The sequence below is a fragment of the Scyliorhinus canicula genome, chromosome 2, assembly GCF_902713615.1.
Source record: "Scyliorhinus canicula chromosome 2, sScyCan1.1, whole genome shotgun sequence".
Lineage (NCBI taxonomy): Eukaryota > Metazoa > Chordata > Chondrichthyes > Carcharhiniformes > Scyliorhinidae > Scyliorhinus > Scyliorhinus canicula.
In genome coordinates, this window is record NC_052147.1 from 139,556,630 (window position 1) to 139,575,161 (window position 18,532).

Below are 18,532 nucleotides of genomic sequence, written 5' to 3' on the forward strand. Positions count from 1 at the left end.
CGCTGAAAGAGCACTCTCCCTCACCCCACTCCTCTGTCCTATCCCCGTAACCTTATACATTCTTTCTTTCCAGATGATTCCCTTTTAAATACCCCGATTGAACCTGCCTCCACCGCTCTTTCAAGAATTTTGTTTCAAACACCAAACATTTCTGGGTGAAAAATCTTTTTCTCACATCACTTTTGCTCCATTTCCCAATTATTTTGAATCTGTGCCCTTTACTTCTTGATGTTCTCGAGTGGCAACAGTTTCTCACTATTTACCCATCCATACCCCTCAGGATCTTGAATACCTCGATCAAGTCTCCTCTCAGCCTCATATTCTCCAAGGAAAATAGACCAACCTCTCCAATCTATTCCCATAGCTACAGCACGGGCAGCACGGTAGCATGGTGGTTAGCATAAATGCTTCACAGCTCCAGGGTCCCAGGTTTGGTTCCCGGCTGGGTCACTGTCTGTGCGGAGTCTGCACGTCCTCCCAGTGTGTGCGTGGGTTTCCTCCGGGTGCTCCGGTTTCCTCCCACAGTCCAAAGATGTGCGGGTTAGGTGGATTGGCCATGCTAAATTGCCCGTAGTGTCCTAAAAAGTAAGGTTTCAGGGGGGGGGGGGGGGGGTTGTTGGGTTACGGGTATAGGGTGGATATGTGGGCTTGAGTAGGGTGATCATTTGCTCGGCACAACATCGAGGGCCGAAGGGCCTGTTCTGTGCTGTACTGTTCTATGTTCTAGTTCTTTATCCCCGGAATCAGTCTTGTGAATCTCCTCTGCACATTGTCCAATAATCCTTCCTCAAGTGTCGTGACCCGGACTGGACAGAGTGTTCTTGGCGAGGCCTATTCCAGCAAATATTCAGGATGCAAAATTGTACATAAATGATGCAAAGTGGATCGGCAGAAGCTTTTGGAAAACCCATTTATTGATTTTTGTATTCGGTACAGACGATTCAAATCTGGATGCTGCAAACCGTATGGAAAAAGAAAACATTCTTAATAACAGATAACACGGACTACTTCATTGTATGAACGTTCACTAGAAATATATATTACAAAGCTTTGTGGTTTTCAACACAAGAAAGGTACAAATTCACTGGAACTAGGTGACAGAGTGTGACCCTTAGATGAGCCCCGCAGGGCCGTCAGGACCTCGCAGAGTACAGCACTAGAAGAGAGAGAGCCATGGCTTGATGATCTTTGACACTGGTACAGTCACCGCACATCCGTAGGGGGGGGGGGTGCGGAGGAGGAGCTGGGAGAGGACGATGGGACGTGTGGATGAGGGTGTGGGGACCGTTGGATGAAGATTGAACCCATTTGCCAAGTGCAGAGGAGTCAAGACAAAGCCACAGAGCAACAAACGCCCAACTGTGTGTGCATGGAGAGAAAATTAAAACAGCCAAGACACCGGCAGCCCCGTGGGGAGGTATGCCAGTGTCTGAGGCGGAGACCAGTTTGGGAGTACAATCTTTCAGTGGAACCACTGCCCTGAGGGGCAAGACATCACAGCCGGAACTTTAACCCTAACATTCCCTTTCAGGTCCCTGCAGACTTGATGTGCCCTTTTCGCTCACACCCTGAGATTTTAAACATTTGCGAGTGGCTTTACTAAAACAAGAAATCTTTGCTTGAGTTCCTTGCGATTGATATTAAAAGTTGGAGTGATTCCAGCCCCGTATTGCACATTGTGCAACACCACTATCTGCTAGCACGACGGAAACGTGTCTTCTCCGGCCCCCACCCTGACCACAGAAATGACCAATGATGCAGGAAAATGGCCTCTACTTGGACCTCCCTTTGAAAACGTAAACTTGGGGATTCGGATCAATCGCCAAGTGTAGGGATCGCCTCCCATTATTTTCCAGTTTACTTGCACAGTCCCCACCCTACTAAGCAATTACATCCACGGTCTGACCGCTATAACCGATGGCTGGTGTAACATGGAAGCGCTAATACAGTACTCTGCTCTACAACAAGAATATTGTAGAATAAATAAACTATACAAGATTGCATGCTACGCAAATAGCTTTATTAAAACTGTAGTCAATGCTCAAGTACAAACCCACAGAGACGGGGGCTGAAGAGAATTTATGTACACAAAACGTTAAGTGCACCTTAAATGAGGTGTTACTTGGGTTCTCACATTTGGTGTGAACTGGTCGGTAAACCCCAGTTGAAACCGATGTTAATGTGAAGGTTAATGGTTATCGCCTTTTGGTTTTAAACACAAAACATTTCAGTGGTGGGGACCCTACTAACTTTCTTTGACCGGGCCACATTGCTGTTGAGGCCTATGCAAAGTGGGCGTGGGCGATGTTAACTACCAACAGCCAAATTCCTTTCCTGGTCAGGGTTTGCGGGGTTAGGGGGGTGAGAAAAGACACGGTGTTGCGCGTTCCATGTGTGTGTTTTGTCAGCCGGTGGCGGAGGAGGGGTTCATCAGGGCCAGGAGGATGGTAAGACACCAAAACAAGTCAGGTAGCATGTCAGGAGCAAAACTGATTTCGCGTTTTAAGGTTGATGACCTTTTTCTTCGGTTATCTGCTGAAAGCATCAACTCTGTTTCTCTCTCCTCACAGATGCTGCCTGACCTGTTGAGTATTTCCAGCATTTTCTGTCTGGGTTTCAGATTTCTAGAATCCGCAGGCTTTTTGTAGCAAGATCCTGAGGCCTTCCTGGAGCAATAGCCCTTCATCACTTTTTCCCCTGTTGGTGGTGGGGTGGAAAAGCTTCAATCCAAGGTGCTGGCCTCAGCGTCAAGTTTATCTTTCTCAGATCTTCAGAAAAGTCTGATCTTCGTGGCGCGCAAAAAACAAAATGATCAGTGCACACTTCGAAACGATACCACTTTTAAAACATTACAAGAACAAAATGGCCGAGGCAGTGTTGGCCTTAGCGCAAGGGAAAGGAAATGTTTGATCATCTGTCAAGCTGTCAGGTTACCAACCCTGCAGGATTAACATGAAAGCTCCAAGAACTCTAGATTTGAATTCCAGTGACCCAGAGGGAAAATATTCTAAAAATGTTAAACTTGGTTGTGATTAAAAGAAATACCTTTGAACTTCTTTCATTACTATTTGGAGGTGGGAAAAAAAATAAATGGTTGAGTGACAATCAAGTATCAGCCAATCGTGTTGTGAATTATCGGTCTGTTTTTCCAATTGATGAGGAGGGTGGCGACCTGCGAGGCAACATGTTGCCTGACTAATGGAGTGAGAGTTTAGACAGGGTGGGTGGGTCTCTATGATGAAGACGACCAGTCCAGGCAGAGTTGGCAACCCAAGCGACTTTCCTTCTGTGGCCTAGCAAGCTGGAAATGCACAGAAAAAGGACAATGATAAAAAATAATCGATATATTTTTTTAAAAAAAGAAGCACCTTGTTTTACCTTTTCCTGAATAACATAAAACTAAAAACAGAAAGATATTTGGGTCGATTTTATGTGAATCTCTCAGTGGGGAGAGAGGAGAACGAGCAGATTTGAAGTCTTTAACAGATCCACTTGTACAATCTGTCAAAAAAGCTGGAATGCAGGATCTGGGAGTAGTCTGCAGCTCGATAGATGGCTGCCCTCTCTCCTAACCCTATCAGCATCAGGATGTCCATGTCCACATCTGGCCCCACAGCAATCAACGTGGGCACAACGTCGTGCTTGCGCATGGAGTCCACCGCCTCACCGAGGCTCTTGTTGCCGCTGGTGCCATCGGTGATGAAGACAAAGGAGAGCTCGGCTCCCCGCCGGGCAGCCTGGGACGCTGGGCCCGGCCTCTGGACCAGGTTGCGGATGCCATAGATGATGGCGGAGCCCACATTGGAGGATGAATCCAGGTAGCTCATGGTGGCCAGCGAGTTGAGGATGGCGGTTTCATTGTTGCTGAACCCGAAGACCAACTGCTGCTCATCCTCGCTGCCATATTGCACGACAGCGATCCGGGCCCGCGTAGCATCACTGTTGTTTCTGGCCAGCGGGATGGTGGTCGCCACCTTCTCAATGAAATCCCGCACGTGCCGGAAGTTGGTGATGCCCATTCTCTCTGAGCCATCGACCATGAAGACCAGGTCCACTGGGCGCTGCATGCACGGGGCCACTGCAAGCTCTGGAAAAGATACCAAGGATATATTTTATGGGGCTCAATTTGTCTGTGTCCCTCTACCTCCCTCACCAGGGCAAAAAAAAATGACAGGAAAAGCAAAGAAATCCAATTAAGCTCTGCTAGACCCTACTGGGTAGGAAAGAAAAAAGACGCCTTTGATATATCACCTTTCACGATCTCTGGATGTAGCAAAATGTTTTGCAATCAATGAAGTACATTTATGAAGCATAAATCATGGCAGCCAAATTCATACACAGCTAGCTCCCACAAAGAGCAAAGAGCAGATCATCTGTCTTGTTGCCCCAGCTCAAACTTTAAGATGCTGTTTCCTTACCAGAGGAAATTGTTTCCCTGACTGGAACTTTCCGCCCGTTCATGCCTGCGGGATCTTGTGGTCCTGCTGATGGCGCCCCCGTTCTTGAGGTTTCCCGGTGGGAAGGGGCATATTCAACAGGAAACCCCATTGACAGCAGCAGCACCAGAAGATTCCGTCGTCGGCCAATGGCAGGCCACCTCTGCCACTGCAAACCATCCTGGAAAATCCCACCCTCCATTTCTAAATGGACAAATCCAGCATGTACAATGTGTGATGTCACACCCCCCCCCCCCCCCCCCCCCCCCCCCATCCCAAAGCTTCTGTCTATGACAAAAATAAATTCTCGTCCTGTCAGCTCACCATGGTCGGGTTTCGTTTCCCGGCCTAATGCAAACCTGTCACTCAGTGGTCACATTTTTAATTGACCCGCAACCTCAGTGGGCTTTATGAGGGAGAATGTTTCAAATTTCCACCATCCTTTGTGTGGAGACGTGCTTCCTAATATTACACCTGAATGGCCTCGCTCTAAGTATCGACTTATGCCTTTTTTTCTGGACTCCTCCACCAGTACAAAACCCATCAACCCCTTCCGAATTCCTGCCTGGCCTCAATGAAATCACCTCTAAACCTTCTACATTCCAGTCTAGTTTATGTGCTCTCCCCTCATAAATTATTTCTAGGGTCCTGCTAACATTCTGGTGAATCTGTGCTTTACTGGCTTCCAAGATCAATACATGCTAAGGTGCAGTATCCATAACCATAGACAATAGTCCAGATGTGGTCTAACCAGGGCTTTGTATAGATGTGAGAAAACCTCCGCCAACCCCTTTCATATTCAACCCCTGCAGTTATAATTAGGCTAGCATTCCATTTGCCTTTTGGATTTTTTTATTGCATCTGACTGCAACTATTGAGTGATCTTTGTGGACTCCTAAATCCCTCTGGACCTTCACTGCTCCTAGCTTTTTAACCACTTAAATAATACTGGGATCGCACCATTTTCCAGAACAGGTGAATTCACATTTACCTGCACTGACATCCTTCTGCCAATGTTTGTCTACTCATTTAATCTATCAATGTCTCATTTTGATGTTATGCACTGACATACACTATTTAGCATGCTACCTCTCTCTGATTGCCAGCAAGTTTGGATAGTGCATGGACGTACATAGAACATAGAACAGTACAGCACAGAACAGGCCCTTCAGCCCTCGATGTTGTGCCGAGCCATTATCACCCTACTCAAACCCATGTAACCACCCTATACCCGTAACCCAACAACCCCCCCCACCTTACTTTTTTAGGACACTATAGGCAATTTAGCATGGCCAATCCACCTAACCCGCACATCTTTGGACTGTGGGAGGAAACCGGAGCACCCGGAGGAAACCCACGCACACACGGGGAGGATGTGCAGACTCCGCACAGACAGTGACCCAGCCGGGAACCGAACCTGGGACCCTGGAGCTGTGAAGCATTTATGCTAACCACCATGCTACCGTGCTGCCATGATAATTGGATACTGCACAGCTCATCTTCAATGTGTTATCTAAGTCATTAATAAATATCGTGAATAGTTGAGGCCCCAACATGGGTCCTTGTGGACACTATTTCCCATTTAGGAGGAGGCACTGGAGTAGCATAGGAGTAATAACATTGGGCTCGTACCCAGAGCCCAAGTTAATGCTTTAGGTACAGGGGTTCAAAACCAACCATGGCAGTTGATGGAATTTAAATTCAATTAATAAATCTACAATTAAAACCCATCTGGCTCACAAACGTTCTTCAGAGAAGCACATTCTTGCCTAGTCTGGTCTACATGTGACTCCAAATCCATAGCAATCTGGTTGACTCTTAACTGCCCCCTGAAATGGTCCAGTAAATCGCTCAATTGAAGGGCAATTAGGGATGGGCCTTGATAGTGACACCCACATCCCATGAAAGAGTAAAGAAGGTAACATTGAAGCAGTTATGAACTCTTTTTTTCCACGGACTCCAAACCAGGGTCAACATGTTGCCATCAATTTCATGTGTTCTAATTATAGCTAACTGTCTCTTTTATGGAACTTTATTGAATGCCTTCTGGATAAACATATAAATTACATTCGCTGCTTGCTACTTTCATTACTTCCTCAAAAACTCAGGATTGTTTAAACGAGCTGCCAATTTTAAATCCGCCTCACCTCTCTCAGATCAACTTCAAATTTTCGCTCAGTTGTTCCTGCAAGAACTTTCCCGCCATCAGATGGCAAACTAACAGGTCTATAATTTCCCGATTTCTCTCCTTCACCTTTCTTTACCAATGGAGACACATTTGCAACTTCCCAATCACAAAAGGGTCAGTTTTCCAATCGAGAGCATTCAGAGTTTTTTGGGTGATATATCTGCCATTTGCTCAGCGACATAATTTAAGATACTGGTGCTGAGCAGGTAAGAAAAACCGGCGGATTGTACTTTTTCCCATCTATACAATTAAGTAACGGGAAGGGAGGTATCAATGACCACACAGGCCGAACATGAGGAGCGCGATTCTCCGCTCCCCACGCCGGGTGGGAGAATCGCGGGAGGGCCGGGCGACTCACGACACGCTGCTCTGGCACCCCCCGCGATTCTCCTACCCCCCCCGCTCGGAGAATCGGCGCTCACCGTTTTTCACGGCAACCGGCGATTCTCCGGCCCGGATGGGCCGAGCGGTCTGGCGTTCACGACCTATTCACGCCAGCGGCAACCACACCTGGTCGCTGCCGTCGTTAACATGGTGCCAAAGGCTCGTTTGTGGCTTGTGGGGGGCGGAGAGGGGAGTGAGCACCACGGCCGTGCTCGGGAGGGGACTGGCCCGCGATCGGTGCCCACCGATCGTCGGGCCGGCGTCTCCAAGAGACGCACTCTTTCCCCTCCGCCGCCCCGCAAGATCAAGCCGCCACGTCTTGCAGGGCAGCGGAGGGGAAGACGGCAACCGCGCATGCGCGGGTTGGAGCCGGCCAACCTGCGCATGCGCGGCTAACACCACTTAGGCGCCGCTGTTGCATAATTCTCGGCGCGCTGCCTTGACGCAAGCGGCAAGGCCTGGCTGCCGAGATTTACGGAACACCGCTCCTAGCCCCTTGGGAGGGGGGGGGGGGGTGAATAGGGTGCGAGGAGCGGGCTCCGAGGCCGTCGTGAAACTCGGCCGAGTTCACAACGGCCTTCCCGATGCCGCGCGGGAGCGGAAAATTCCGCCCGAGGTAGGAACATGAGTAGGCCACTCAGCTCATTGAGCCTGCTCTGCTATTCAATACAATTATACCTAATCGGACACTTCAATACCTTTTACCCACACTATCCCCATAACCCTTTACATTATTGTTAATCAGAATCTATCAATATCTGCTTGAAACATACTCAGTGATTGAGCTTCCACGACTCTCTGGGGTAGATAATTCTAAAGATTCACAACCTTCTGTGCAAACAAATTTCTCCTCATCTCGGTTCTAACTGGCATCCCCCTTATTTTGAAATTATGCCCCCTGGTTCCACACTCCCCAACTAGAGGGAGCATCTTATTTGTATCTACCTTTTAAATATTCCTTTCAATATTTTGTAAGTTTCAATGATCACCTCTCATTCTTCAAAACTCCTAGAGAATATAGGCCCAGTTTTCCCAATCTCTCCTCATAAGACAGTCCTGTCATCCCCGGAACAAGTCTGGTGAACCGTCACTGCACTCCCTCTATGGCAATTATATCCTTTCTGAGGTAAGGGGACCAAAACTGCACACAGTACTCCAGGTGCAGCCTAACCAAGGTTCCATACAAGATTTCACTGCAAGACCTCAGTACTCCTGTACTCAATTGTCTTGCGATAAAGGCCAACATTCCATTAGCCTTCCTAATAACTTCCTGCACGTTATACTTCAGTGACCAATAGACAAGGACACCCTTTGTACATCTACACTTTCCAATTTCTTACCATTTAAGAAATACTCAACACATCTGGTTCTTAAGGAACATCTGGAAAATGAGCATTGACTCCAATTTCATTGCCTTGTGAGCTAAGCAAACATTTCTACTTCGCAAACTGAGACACGTCTCCCAAGTTTTGGAAGAAACAGATGTCCTCCCTTGAGATATCTATACCAGAGCCAACATAATCCACTCATAACTCAGTTAGTGGCAATGCATTTCATCCAGAATAACATAGGCCCCGTGGAATCATCCTACTTAACATTAGTTTTCTCTTCCATTGGGAGAGCAAAAATAATGTTCAGTGACTTCCCAACCATGCCCACTTTTCTCCACCTCCTCACCTCATGAAGGAAGGGCCGGGGGGCAGTGAGAATGTGTTAAAATGTCTCCCCCCACCACCCCCATCTCACCCAGGGGGCTGGATTCTCCGTCCCGCCAAGCCACATTTCTGTTTTACCCCGCCGGTGGGATGCTCCATTACGCCGGCTGGTCAATGGGTTTTCCCATTGTGGGGCAGCCCCACGCCGTCGGGAAATCCCTGGGCTACCGGCAAAACAGAGCATCCCGCCGGCAGAGAATCCAGCCCATGATGTGCACGGTTGGGTTCCATTTAATGGTAGGTAGTATAAGACATAGGAAGGGGCTTTCTTTGTTCCTGGTTGTTTTCATATTAAAATAGAAAATATGAATGGATGAATTCACAAAGATTCCAGTAGATCCATAAACAGATCCAGTGGCTGTTGAAATAATCCCTGAAGGGAACATTTCACCACTCAATGCTTCTAAAATCATGCCCATTCGCTAGTGGCTCTAACGGTCTACTCAATACAATCTAACCTCATTTCAGATGCAACCTTCTGAGTGTCACTTAAAAAATTTTTTTTAACTACCCAATTCTGTTTTTTTCCAATTAAGGGGCAATGTAGCATGGCCAATCCACCTACCCTGCACATCTATGGGTTGTGGGGGTGAGACCCACGTAGACACAGGGAGAATGTGCAAACCCCACACGGACAGTGACCTGGGGCGAGATCGAACTTGGGTCCTCAGCACTGTCAGGCAGCAGTGTTAACCACTGTGCCGCCCAGGTTTTTGTTGTTGATTAGGAGCTCTATCACAATATTGTTGAAATAGATGAGTGCAGCTCCAACAACACTCATGAAGCTCAACACCATCCAGGACAAAGCAGCCCACTTGATTGGCACACATCGACAAACATTCTCATGTCCTGTAGGGAAGAAAATCTGTCATCCTTACTCGGTCTCACCTACATGCGACTCCAGACCCACAGCAATGTGGTTGACTCTTAAATGCCTTCAGGAATGGACAATAAATGCTGGCCCAGCCAGCGATGCTTACACCCCATAAATGAATAAAGGAAAAAAAAAACAATCCTAGGTCAAAACATTAAGATTGATTGGTTAATATCAGCAACTGCAGATAACTGCATCAGTGGGAACTCGGATTTAAGCCAACTAGGTTATGAGCCTCTCTCCTACATGCCAGATCCCAAAGCCCACGGGATGGGATTCGCCAATCCTGTGGCACAGTGTCCACACCGTGGTAAACGCTGTCGCATTTTACAGGCATGAACGGGCCTCCCCCACGACCAATTCTGGCCCCTACATGGGGCCAGCACGGCACTGGAGCGGTTTGGGCTGCTCCAGCTGCAGATCCCGGCGCGAACTGTGCGCCGCGGGATCCGTGCATGCGCAGCTGCGCCGGCACCGAGGACATGCGCGGTGGCGCCGGCACCAAAACGCGTATGCGCAGTGGCCTCCTTCAAGCACCAGCTCTGACGCAACATGGCGCAGAACTACAGGGATTGGCGCGTAGGAAAGGAGGCTGCCAGCCACAGAGGCGGCCCGCCGATTGGTGGGCCCCGATTTGCAGGCCAGGCCATATCGGAGGCACCCCCCCCGGGGTCGGATCCCCCCTCTCCCCCAAAGGCCGCCACCCGACCCTTATACGCTGAGGTCCCGCCGGCCCGGAGCAGGTTAGAACGGCACCGGTGGGACTCGGTTCTTTTCTTACAGCCACTTGGCCCATCCGAGCCGGAGAATCGGCGGGCTGGTCGCGTTGAGCGGCCCACGACCGGCGCCATGCCAACCACACCGGCGCCAGGGGAGCACGGTAGCATTGTGGATAGCACAATCGCTTCACAGCTCCAGGGTCCCAGGTTCGATTCCGGCTTGGGTCACTGTCTGTGCGGAGTCTGCACATCCTCCTCGTGTGTGCGTGGGTTTCCTCCGGGTGCTCCGGTTTCCTCCCACAGGCCAAAGATGTGCAGGTGAGGTGGATTGGCTATGCTAAATTGCCCTTAGTGTCCAAAATTGCCCTTAGTGTTGGGTGGGGTTACTGGGTTATGAGGATAGGGTGGAGGTGTTAACCTTGGGTAGGGTGCTCTTTCCAGGAGCTGGTGCAGACTCGATGGGCCGAATGGCCTCCTTCTGCACTGTAAATTCTATCTATGAAAATGGCGCGTTTTACCACTCTGCGGAGAATCGCGTGCCAGCGTCGGGGCGGTGTGGCCCGTTCGCGGGGATTCTCCGGCCCGGCCCAGGGCTGGATGAATCCCGCCCATAACCTCCCATCCACTCCCCCAATTACTGCTCCTCACTGTAGAAGGGGCTGAGATCAGTACAGTATGAATCAAAAAATAAACTCAAAATCTCCAGGTCTAATGGCATCTCAAACCTCCAAAAGGTAAGGCAGATTGACCTGTTAGATTTATATCATTTGCCAGAAAAGGTGCTGATTCGCCTGCTCTGAATTTCCACCACATCTTGCTTTACGTTTAAGACTATTGCGCCATGCGGATGAACTAACTAATAGCTTCTGTAAATTTCACAAGGTCCCATTAGATTGGCCACATCCAACAGAGGTCAGGGACTGGGTTTGTGATCTCGTTGAGCAGCAGATCTTAGGGATCACTGAGATCCTCGAATGAGCGCACTTCCAGGCTGTGACAATGCAAGTGGATTCACTAGTATCTGCTCAGGGCTATGGTCTAAAACCAAACAAATGGGAAGGCGATGGTGTAGTGTATTGTTATTGGACTAGTGATCCAGAGATCCAGTGATCCAGACTAGTGAGACCTGGGTTTGAATCCCACCATGGCAGATAGTGAAATTTGAGTTCTATAAAAACGATGACCATGAAACCATTGTCGATTGTCAATGTCCATCTGGTCCAGTAACGTCACTAAGGAAACCTGCCATCCTCACCTGGTCTGGCCTAGTCCAGACTCCAGATTCACCGCAATGTGGCCTGACCATTCAGTTCAAGAGCAATGAGGGATGGGCAATGCTGGCGATACCACGATCCCATGAAAGATTTTTTAAAAAATGGGCTTCCCCAAAACCCACCCCAACCTGTGGTCTCTGCCTCTGAGTCACAAGGTTTTTCATTTGAGTCTCATTCCAGAGACTTGAGCACATAATTTAGGCCGACACTGCAGTGCTGAGGGAGAGCTGCAATGTCAGAGATCCCACCCAAACCAAAACATTACCTGCCCCCTTTTGAGCTAGCATATGTCACTATTCAAGGAAGAGAAAGGAGTTCCTCCTGATGTTTGGGTCCAATATTTAATCCCACAACTAACAACACTCAGAATGCATTATCTGGTCATTATCACAGTGCTGTTTGTGGGATCTTGCCGCACATAAATTTGCTGCCCTGTTTCTGACAGTAACCAAACTTCATAAGTACCTTACTGGCTGGATGGCACTTTTTGATGTGCTGAGGTCGTGAAAGGTACTATATAAATGCAAGTTTGTTCATTCTTCTTTTCTATTAAAACATCAGCCAGCATCCAAGAATAAAATGAAATGTTTATTAAACAATACATGTACAGGTTGAAAAATGCATTAGAGAAAGGCAGAAGTGTGCGTCATATTAGACAATACAGGCACAGGAGCAGGCTCCACCCTTTAACAGCAGCTAGAGTGGGCCAAGAGACGGAGGGGAAATCTGAAAACATATTCAGGAAACGCTGGGAATACAAACATGGAACATCGGCATCTGGGAATGAGGAATACCAGGGCAACATCCCTGGAATCTCCCCCATCCAAACTCAGACTCAATTAAGGTTGCCAAGCCTCCAGCTGGGAGTAAAGATTCAGTTCCAGGCCACTGAGGGAAGCAACCAGGGGAAGAGAGTCATAGAATCTTTACAAAAATCACTGGGACATTAAAATCAACTGTGCATTTGTTTTTTTTTTAAAAAACGCACTCTTCGAATAGTAGCTCTAAAAGTATTGGCGATGAGGTGAATGAGGCTCTTTGAACAAATGTCAGGCACTATCCAATGGGATATCCAAGACCCTCCTTGCCAATTGGCTGGGAGGGTGTTGGTTAGAGAATGGGCATGTCTGGCAACCAATAGCAGGCAGGAGCCTGGCTGTGCGAGGGAAAATGGATGGAACCTCCAGGAATCAATCTAGAATGGGCAACCCCAACATCCATTTCGAGGATTGCCACTCGTACTCTGTGGGTTCCGCACTGTCTGCCTTGTACCCAGCAATTTCTGCTTTTAGAGACAGGCTCTGCTTCAGAGGTTGGCCAAGACAAGTTTTGATTTTAATTTCCCACTACCACCTCACCTCTCTGATTTAGCTGAAATGGACCGTTGTTTGACCTAGATTCCAAGAGATCATTCCTGTGGCCTTTACACAGCTAAATCTCATTCTCCTACCCCCTAGAGGCAGGTTCACAGATCCAGTCTCTTTTTTTTGGAGGATCCCAATTCTATTGCAGGGGTAGATAAGCTGGATTGAGGAGCGCAAATAGCCCTTGGAGTGCGTCCTGGGAGCTGACCCAAACCAGTGATGGTCCAAATGTAGCTGTACAAGACTCTGCATGTCAACGCTCTCCCCGACCCTCAAGCCTACCCTGTATGACCAGCTGCAAGTGGCCCCTGGTGACAGGGATGCAAGGCTCAGAACAAGAAGCTGCGGGTTAAGCTGGCTTTTCATTGCTTGCCCATCGGTAGCGCAGGTGTGGGATTGATGGGCGTGTTCCGTGGAGCATTAATCGTCGTGGAAGTAGCACCCAGCCACTTCCCCTAGCACAGCTTCATGCTCTTCTCAACATCCCCTGTTATATCACTGTAAATCATTTTAAAAGAATCTATGAATAGGTCTGTCCAATTCTGCCGCTCCTCTCCAGTGGAGAATTTGGCCATCCCTGCGGTGTAAGCCATAGTCGCTACCAGTTTGCTGTAGGTATCTGGGTGCTCAGAAGTTTGCATTGCTGATCTAAATTCCTGGATTCTGTGAAACCAGTTACCAGGGTAGGTCCCTTGCATTGGGATGGGTGGGTAACCTGGGTATGCAGCGTTACTGCTTAAGATATCTGAAAACGATTAAAAGAGAAGAGTTTTTAGGCTCGCTGACACTAGCTGACAGAGTATACCATTCACTCAGCAATGAGCAAACCTGCCTAGTCTCCCTCAGAATGCTTTGCAGACTGAACTACACTGACATGAGGCCTTCAAGTAGCTTCATGGCTTTTATAAATAGGAGCACAGAATGCCAGGGTAGACCTCCTACAGAAAGGATAAGAATCAAAGTTTTGCGTTTATACAGTGTATTTCACCAACTCAGGAAGCCAGTGTCTTCGTGGTAATGTCGTTGATTAGTGAACCAGGGGCTCAGGCTAATGTCTTGGGGACATGTGTTCAAATTCCACCGTGGAAGCTGGTGGAAGTTAAATTCAATTAATTACTACATCTGGGATTAAAAGCTAGTCTTAGAAATGGCGACCATGCCAACTATCATTGATTGCCTGCCTCAATAATATGCTTCAGGGAAGGAAATCTGCCACCTTACCTGGCCTGGCTTACATGTGATTCACAGCTCCTGTGATTGACGCTCAACTGCCCCCTGAAAATGGCCATGCAGTTCCACTCAGTTCAAGGGCAATTAGGGATGGGCAACAAATGCCGGCCTTGCCAGCAATACCCACATCCCAAGGAATACATTTTTAAAAAATGTCTCAAAGTGTTTTACAGGCAGTACTTCAATGAAGATGTCGCAAAATAGGAAACGTGTTCAGTAAGGTTCCACAAACAGTGATGAAATAAATGACCTGGCCATCAATTTTAGGTGTTATCTAAGGTCCAAGTAATGGCCTAGGCATCCGGAAAACTCTCTAGCGCTTCTTTGAAATAGTGTCATGGGAATTTATAGAGGGCAGATGTTTGCCATCTCATTCAAAAACAGCACCTTTGACAGTATAGCACTCCCTCAGCCCTAGTCTAGATTTCATGCTCAAGGTTCTGGAGTGGGACTTGAACTCATTGACTCAAGAGGGTGCGAGCTGTTGAGCCATAGCTGATGATGTATTTGTACTGAAACAGAGGAGACAAAGAGATTGAATTGCATTTTTTTAAATTACAAAAGGTTTGAAATAGAGTGAATCGGGAAAAACTATTTCCTCTGGTCAGAGAGTTGTTTCTGACATGCCATCAGTTTACAATTGCCACCCAGGCAGGTTAGCAGAGAGAATAGGGCTGCAGTCAGAATGAAATAAATGGCGACTGTGGCTTTGCACGCACAAGTTTAGTTTTGAAACTATATTGCTTCCGCGTAATTTTACCCATTAAGTTCTTGTGTGGGTTCCCCAAATGGGATTGAAAGCTAGTCTTAGAAATGGCGACCATGCCAAATATCATTGATTGCCTGCCTCAATAATGCTTCAGGGAAGGAAATCTGCCACCTTACCTGGCCTGACTTACATGTGATTCACAGCTCATGTGATTGACGCTCAACTGCCCCCTGAAAATGGCCCAGCAATCCACTTCATCCCATGGCAAATGAATGTGGTCTCTGAAGAGTCATATCCATTCCAAATGGTTTTATAATATAAATTGGATGAAAAGGTCCTTCTGCATAGTCCATTGCACATCTCCCCTCCTGCTTTCATGCGATCCATGGTTTGGGCCAGACATGTCTTGCCCTTTATTACACATGGTTGAGTCCACATAGCACTCCTCTATTGCTGAATGTGTAGTCAGCTCCATGTATAAACTCCCTTTTCACATACGGTTCTTAAAATGGTCTCAGATTTTCAAGTGTTTCTGTTTGCCCAGGGGTTTGATGACTGGTTCATCAGTGTCGCCCAACTCTGTGCTGGTCTGCAAGGCTAACACATTGCCATGGCAATCATTCCATCTGTGTCCACGTGTCGAACATCATGGGTCCATATCCATGTTGTCCAATTCACTGATTATATGAGAGCCCATATCGGCCCCTGATGCCCACTCCACTGACGATTTGAGGGGCCATATTGATTTCACTAAAGGGCATTGAACATCTGCCACCACCCCCTCCCGTTTGTGTTTGAGGTAAAACAGCAATGTGGATATTGTGACACCCCACCCATCAGCAGTGTCTAGCAATTTTCGACAGCCTCTGACAAATCAATATTAAGAATTTGGACTGAATGAAGGATTGGAAAGGTGGAAGCCATAATTTTCAGTCCCCGCTGCAGCATTCATTCCACAGCCACTGATTCCATGTCTTTCCTCAGCAGCTGTCTTCATACAGCCTGACTCCAGATTTGACCATTCCACCACCCTCCAGGCCGGCCTCTCACATTCTACCCCCTCTGACTTTGAGGCCATCCAAAATTCCACTGCCTGTGCTAACTTTCGTTCACTCATCACTCTCTGACCTATAATGGTTCCCCTTTAACCAACACCTTCATTTTAATTTTCTCATTCTTGCTTAAATCCCTCCCAGGCCTCGCCTCTCTCTATCTCTGTAATCTCTTCCAGCCCCACAACCCTCTGAATTATTTTGCACTCCTCCTCTAATTCTGACCTCTCGAATACTCCACTCCTGGTGACCATGCCTTCAGCTGCGTAAACCCCAAACTGTGGAGCTTCTTCCCAAAAACTCTCTGCATTTTTACCTCTCGCTTCTTTCTTAACACACTCTTTAAAACTTACTTCCTTGAGTAAGCTTTTGGTCACCTGCACTAATACTTCCTAGTGTGGCTCAGTGTCACATTTTGCTCCAGTGAATTGCTTTGGGGCACTTTTATGATGTTAAAAGGTGCTATATGAATGAAAGCAGCTGTTGCTGATCAACTACCCACTGTTAGCTCCCAATTCTGCAATGAAAGGATAAATATATCATTGTGCATCATGGATTTGGCCTGGGCCAGCCAGTAATTCAGCAGCAACCAACCAGAGATGGCTTCTTAGGGTTAATTTTGACCACAGTTGTCTAGTGTTGTGAAGAGGACCCAAGGAGGCTATAAAAATACATAGATAGGTTAAGTGAGTGGGCAAAGATCTGGCAAATGGAGTATAATGTGGTCAAATGGGAAATTATCCACAGGCAGGAAGAATAAAAGAGAAAATTATCTAAATGGTGAGAGATGGCAGAACTCTTGAGGTGCAGAGGGATCTGGGTGTCCCAGTGCAGGAATCACAAAGGCGAATATGTAAAGGACAGCAAGTAATTAGGAAAGCTGATAGAATGTTGCCATTTACTGCAAGGAGAATTGACTACAAAGGCAGGGAGGTTATGCTTCAGTTGCACAGGGCGCTGGTACAGTATTGATCACCTTATTTAAAGGATGTCCATGCGTTGGAAGCAGTTCAGAGAAGGTTTACCAGACTAATACCAGGAATGGATGGGTTGTCTTCTGAGGAAAGGTTGGACAGGCCTGGCTTGTATCCTCTGGAGTTTAGAAGAGTAAGCGGCGACTTGATTGAAATATAAGGGCCGGGATTCTCCAAAGTCCCGGCCAACGGTTGATGCCGGCGTCAAAACCGGCGCGAGCGACACCGCCGTCAACGGGCCTCCAGGCCCAGGCATTCACCCCTTCCTAGGGGGCTAGTACAGGGCTGGAGTGCTGTCCATTGCTCGAAATCCGGCGCGCCACGGCCGGTGTGGGTCTGCGCATGCGCATTGGTTGCCGTCTCCACGCCGGCCCTCGGACAATATGGCGGAGCCCTTCAGGGGCCTGGCGCAGAGGAACATAGGCCCCCCCCCCCGCCGGAATTAGCCTGCCCGCCGATGGGTAGGTCCCGATCGCGGGCCTGGCCACCGTGGAGACCCTCCCGGAGTTGGATCCTCCTGCCCCCCCCACCAGGATGGCCCCGCAGCCAGAACTCTGAGGTCCCGCCGGCAGGACTCGGCAGGTCGCCCCGTCAAGGCACGGAGAATCGCCGGGGCGGCGCGACGGTGACCCCGTGGGCGCGATTGCCACCGATTCTCTGGTTGCCGGAGAATCAGCTGTCCGGCATTGGAGCGCCCCCCTGGCGATTCTCCGACCCGGCACGGGATCGGAGAATCCCGGCCAAGATCTTGAGGGTTTTTGGCCAGGTGGATATGGGGAGGATGGTTCCTCTTGTGGAAGAATCTCGAACTAGGGGTCACTGTTTAAAAATAAGTGGTCACTCATTTAAAACGGAGACAAGGTGAAATATTTTCTGTCAGACTGGCGAGAGTCTTTGGAACTCTCTTCCTTAAAGGGTTGTGGTCGTGGAATCTTTGAATATTTTTAAGGGAGAAATGGATAGATTCTTGGTGAGCAAGGGGGTGATAGGTTATAGGGTGTAGGTTGTAGGGTGTAGGCAGGGATGCAGATTTGAGGTTATTATTGGAGCAGCCATGATCTTATTAAATGGTAGAATGAGCTCGAGGGGCCGAACGGCCTACTCCTGCTCCTTGTTCATATGTTAACATTCCAGCAATGAACTGAGAAAAGGGATTGGGTCTTCTGACTGCCCGGTCAACACCAGTGACATAGCTGCGCATTTTGGAAGGGGCTGTACTGCCATGTGACCAGAAACACCTACCTCTTTTAATATGGGGCCCAAGATCCTTTGATCAGTGGAAGAGAAGAGACCCAGCAGAGGTAAGAGTCAAATTTTCCTTGGTCTTTCAAGGGGCATGAGTGTTCCTCCAGCCAGATCCCTATAAAAGTAATCTAGGCTCCAAATTAATAATTGCGGCCTACCTGAAGGCCTTCAACCTGTCCTCAAGGGCCCCTTTCCATTCAATGGGGTTTAAGGGCAGTCAGCAGCATCAACTTTATTTTTCTGGCTGTTTCTGGTGATTAAATGCTTAGAAATGTGAAAGTGGGATGAGAGAAGGCCCCAATCCCAAACTCAATTGTGTTTCTCAGTGTGGCTCGTGTCACCCTGAGATCTCAGCAATTTGCTTATAT

At 48.2% G+C, this 18,532-nt stretch overlaps 1 protein-coding gene across 1 annotated transcript in view; it reads right to left on the reverse strand.

The window, feature by feature from the left end:
* Positions 1–895: 895 nt before the first annotated feature.
* col6a2 (collagen, type VI, alpha 2) overlaps positions 896–18,532 on the reverse strand; it is a 109,239-nt gene continuing 91,602 nt past the window's right edge. The window contains 1 exon segment of the mRNA XM_038787119.1: positions 896–4,087. Within this exon segment, the coding sequence (XP_038643047.1) occupies positions 3,480–4,087 (608 nt within the window). The 3' untranslated portion in view covers positions 896–3,479.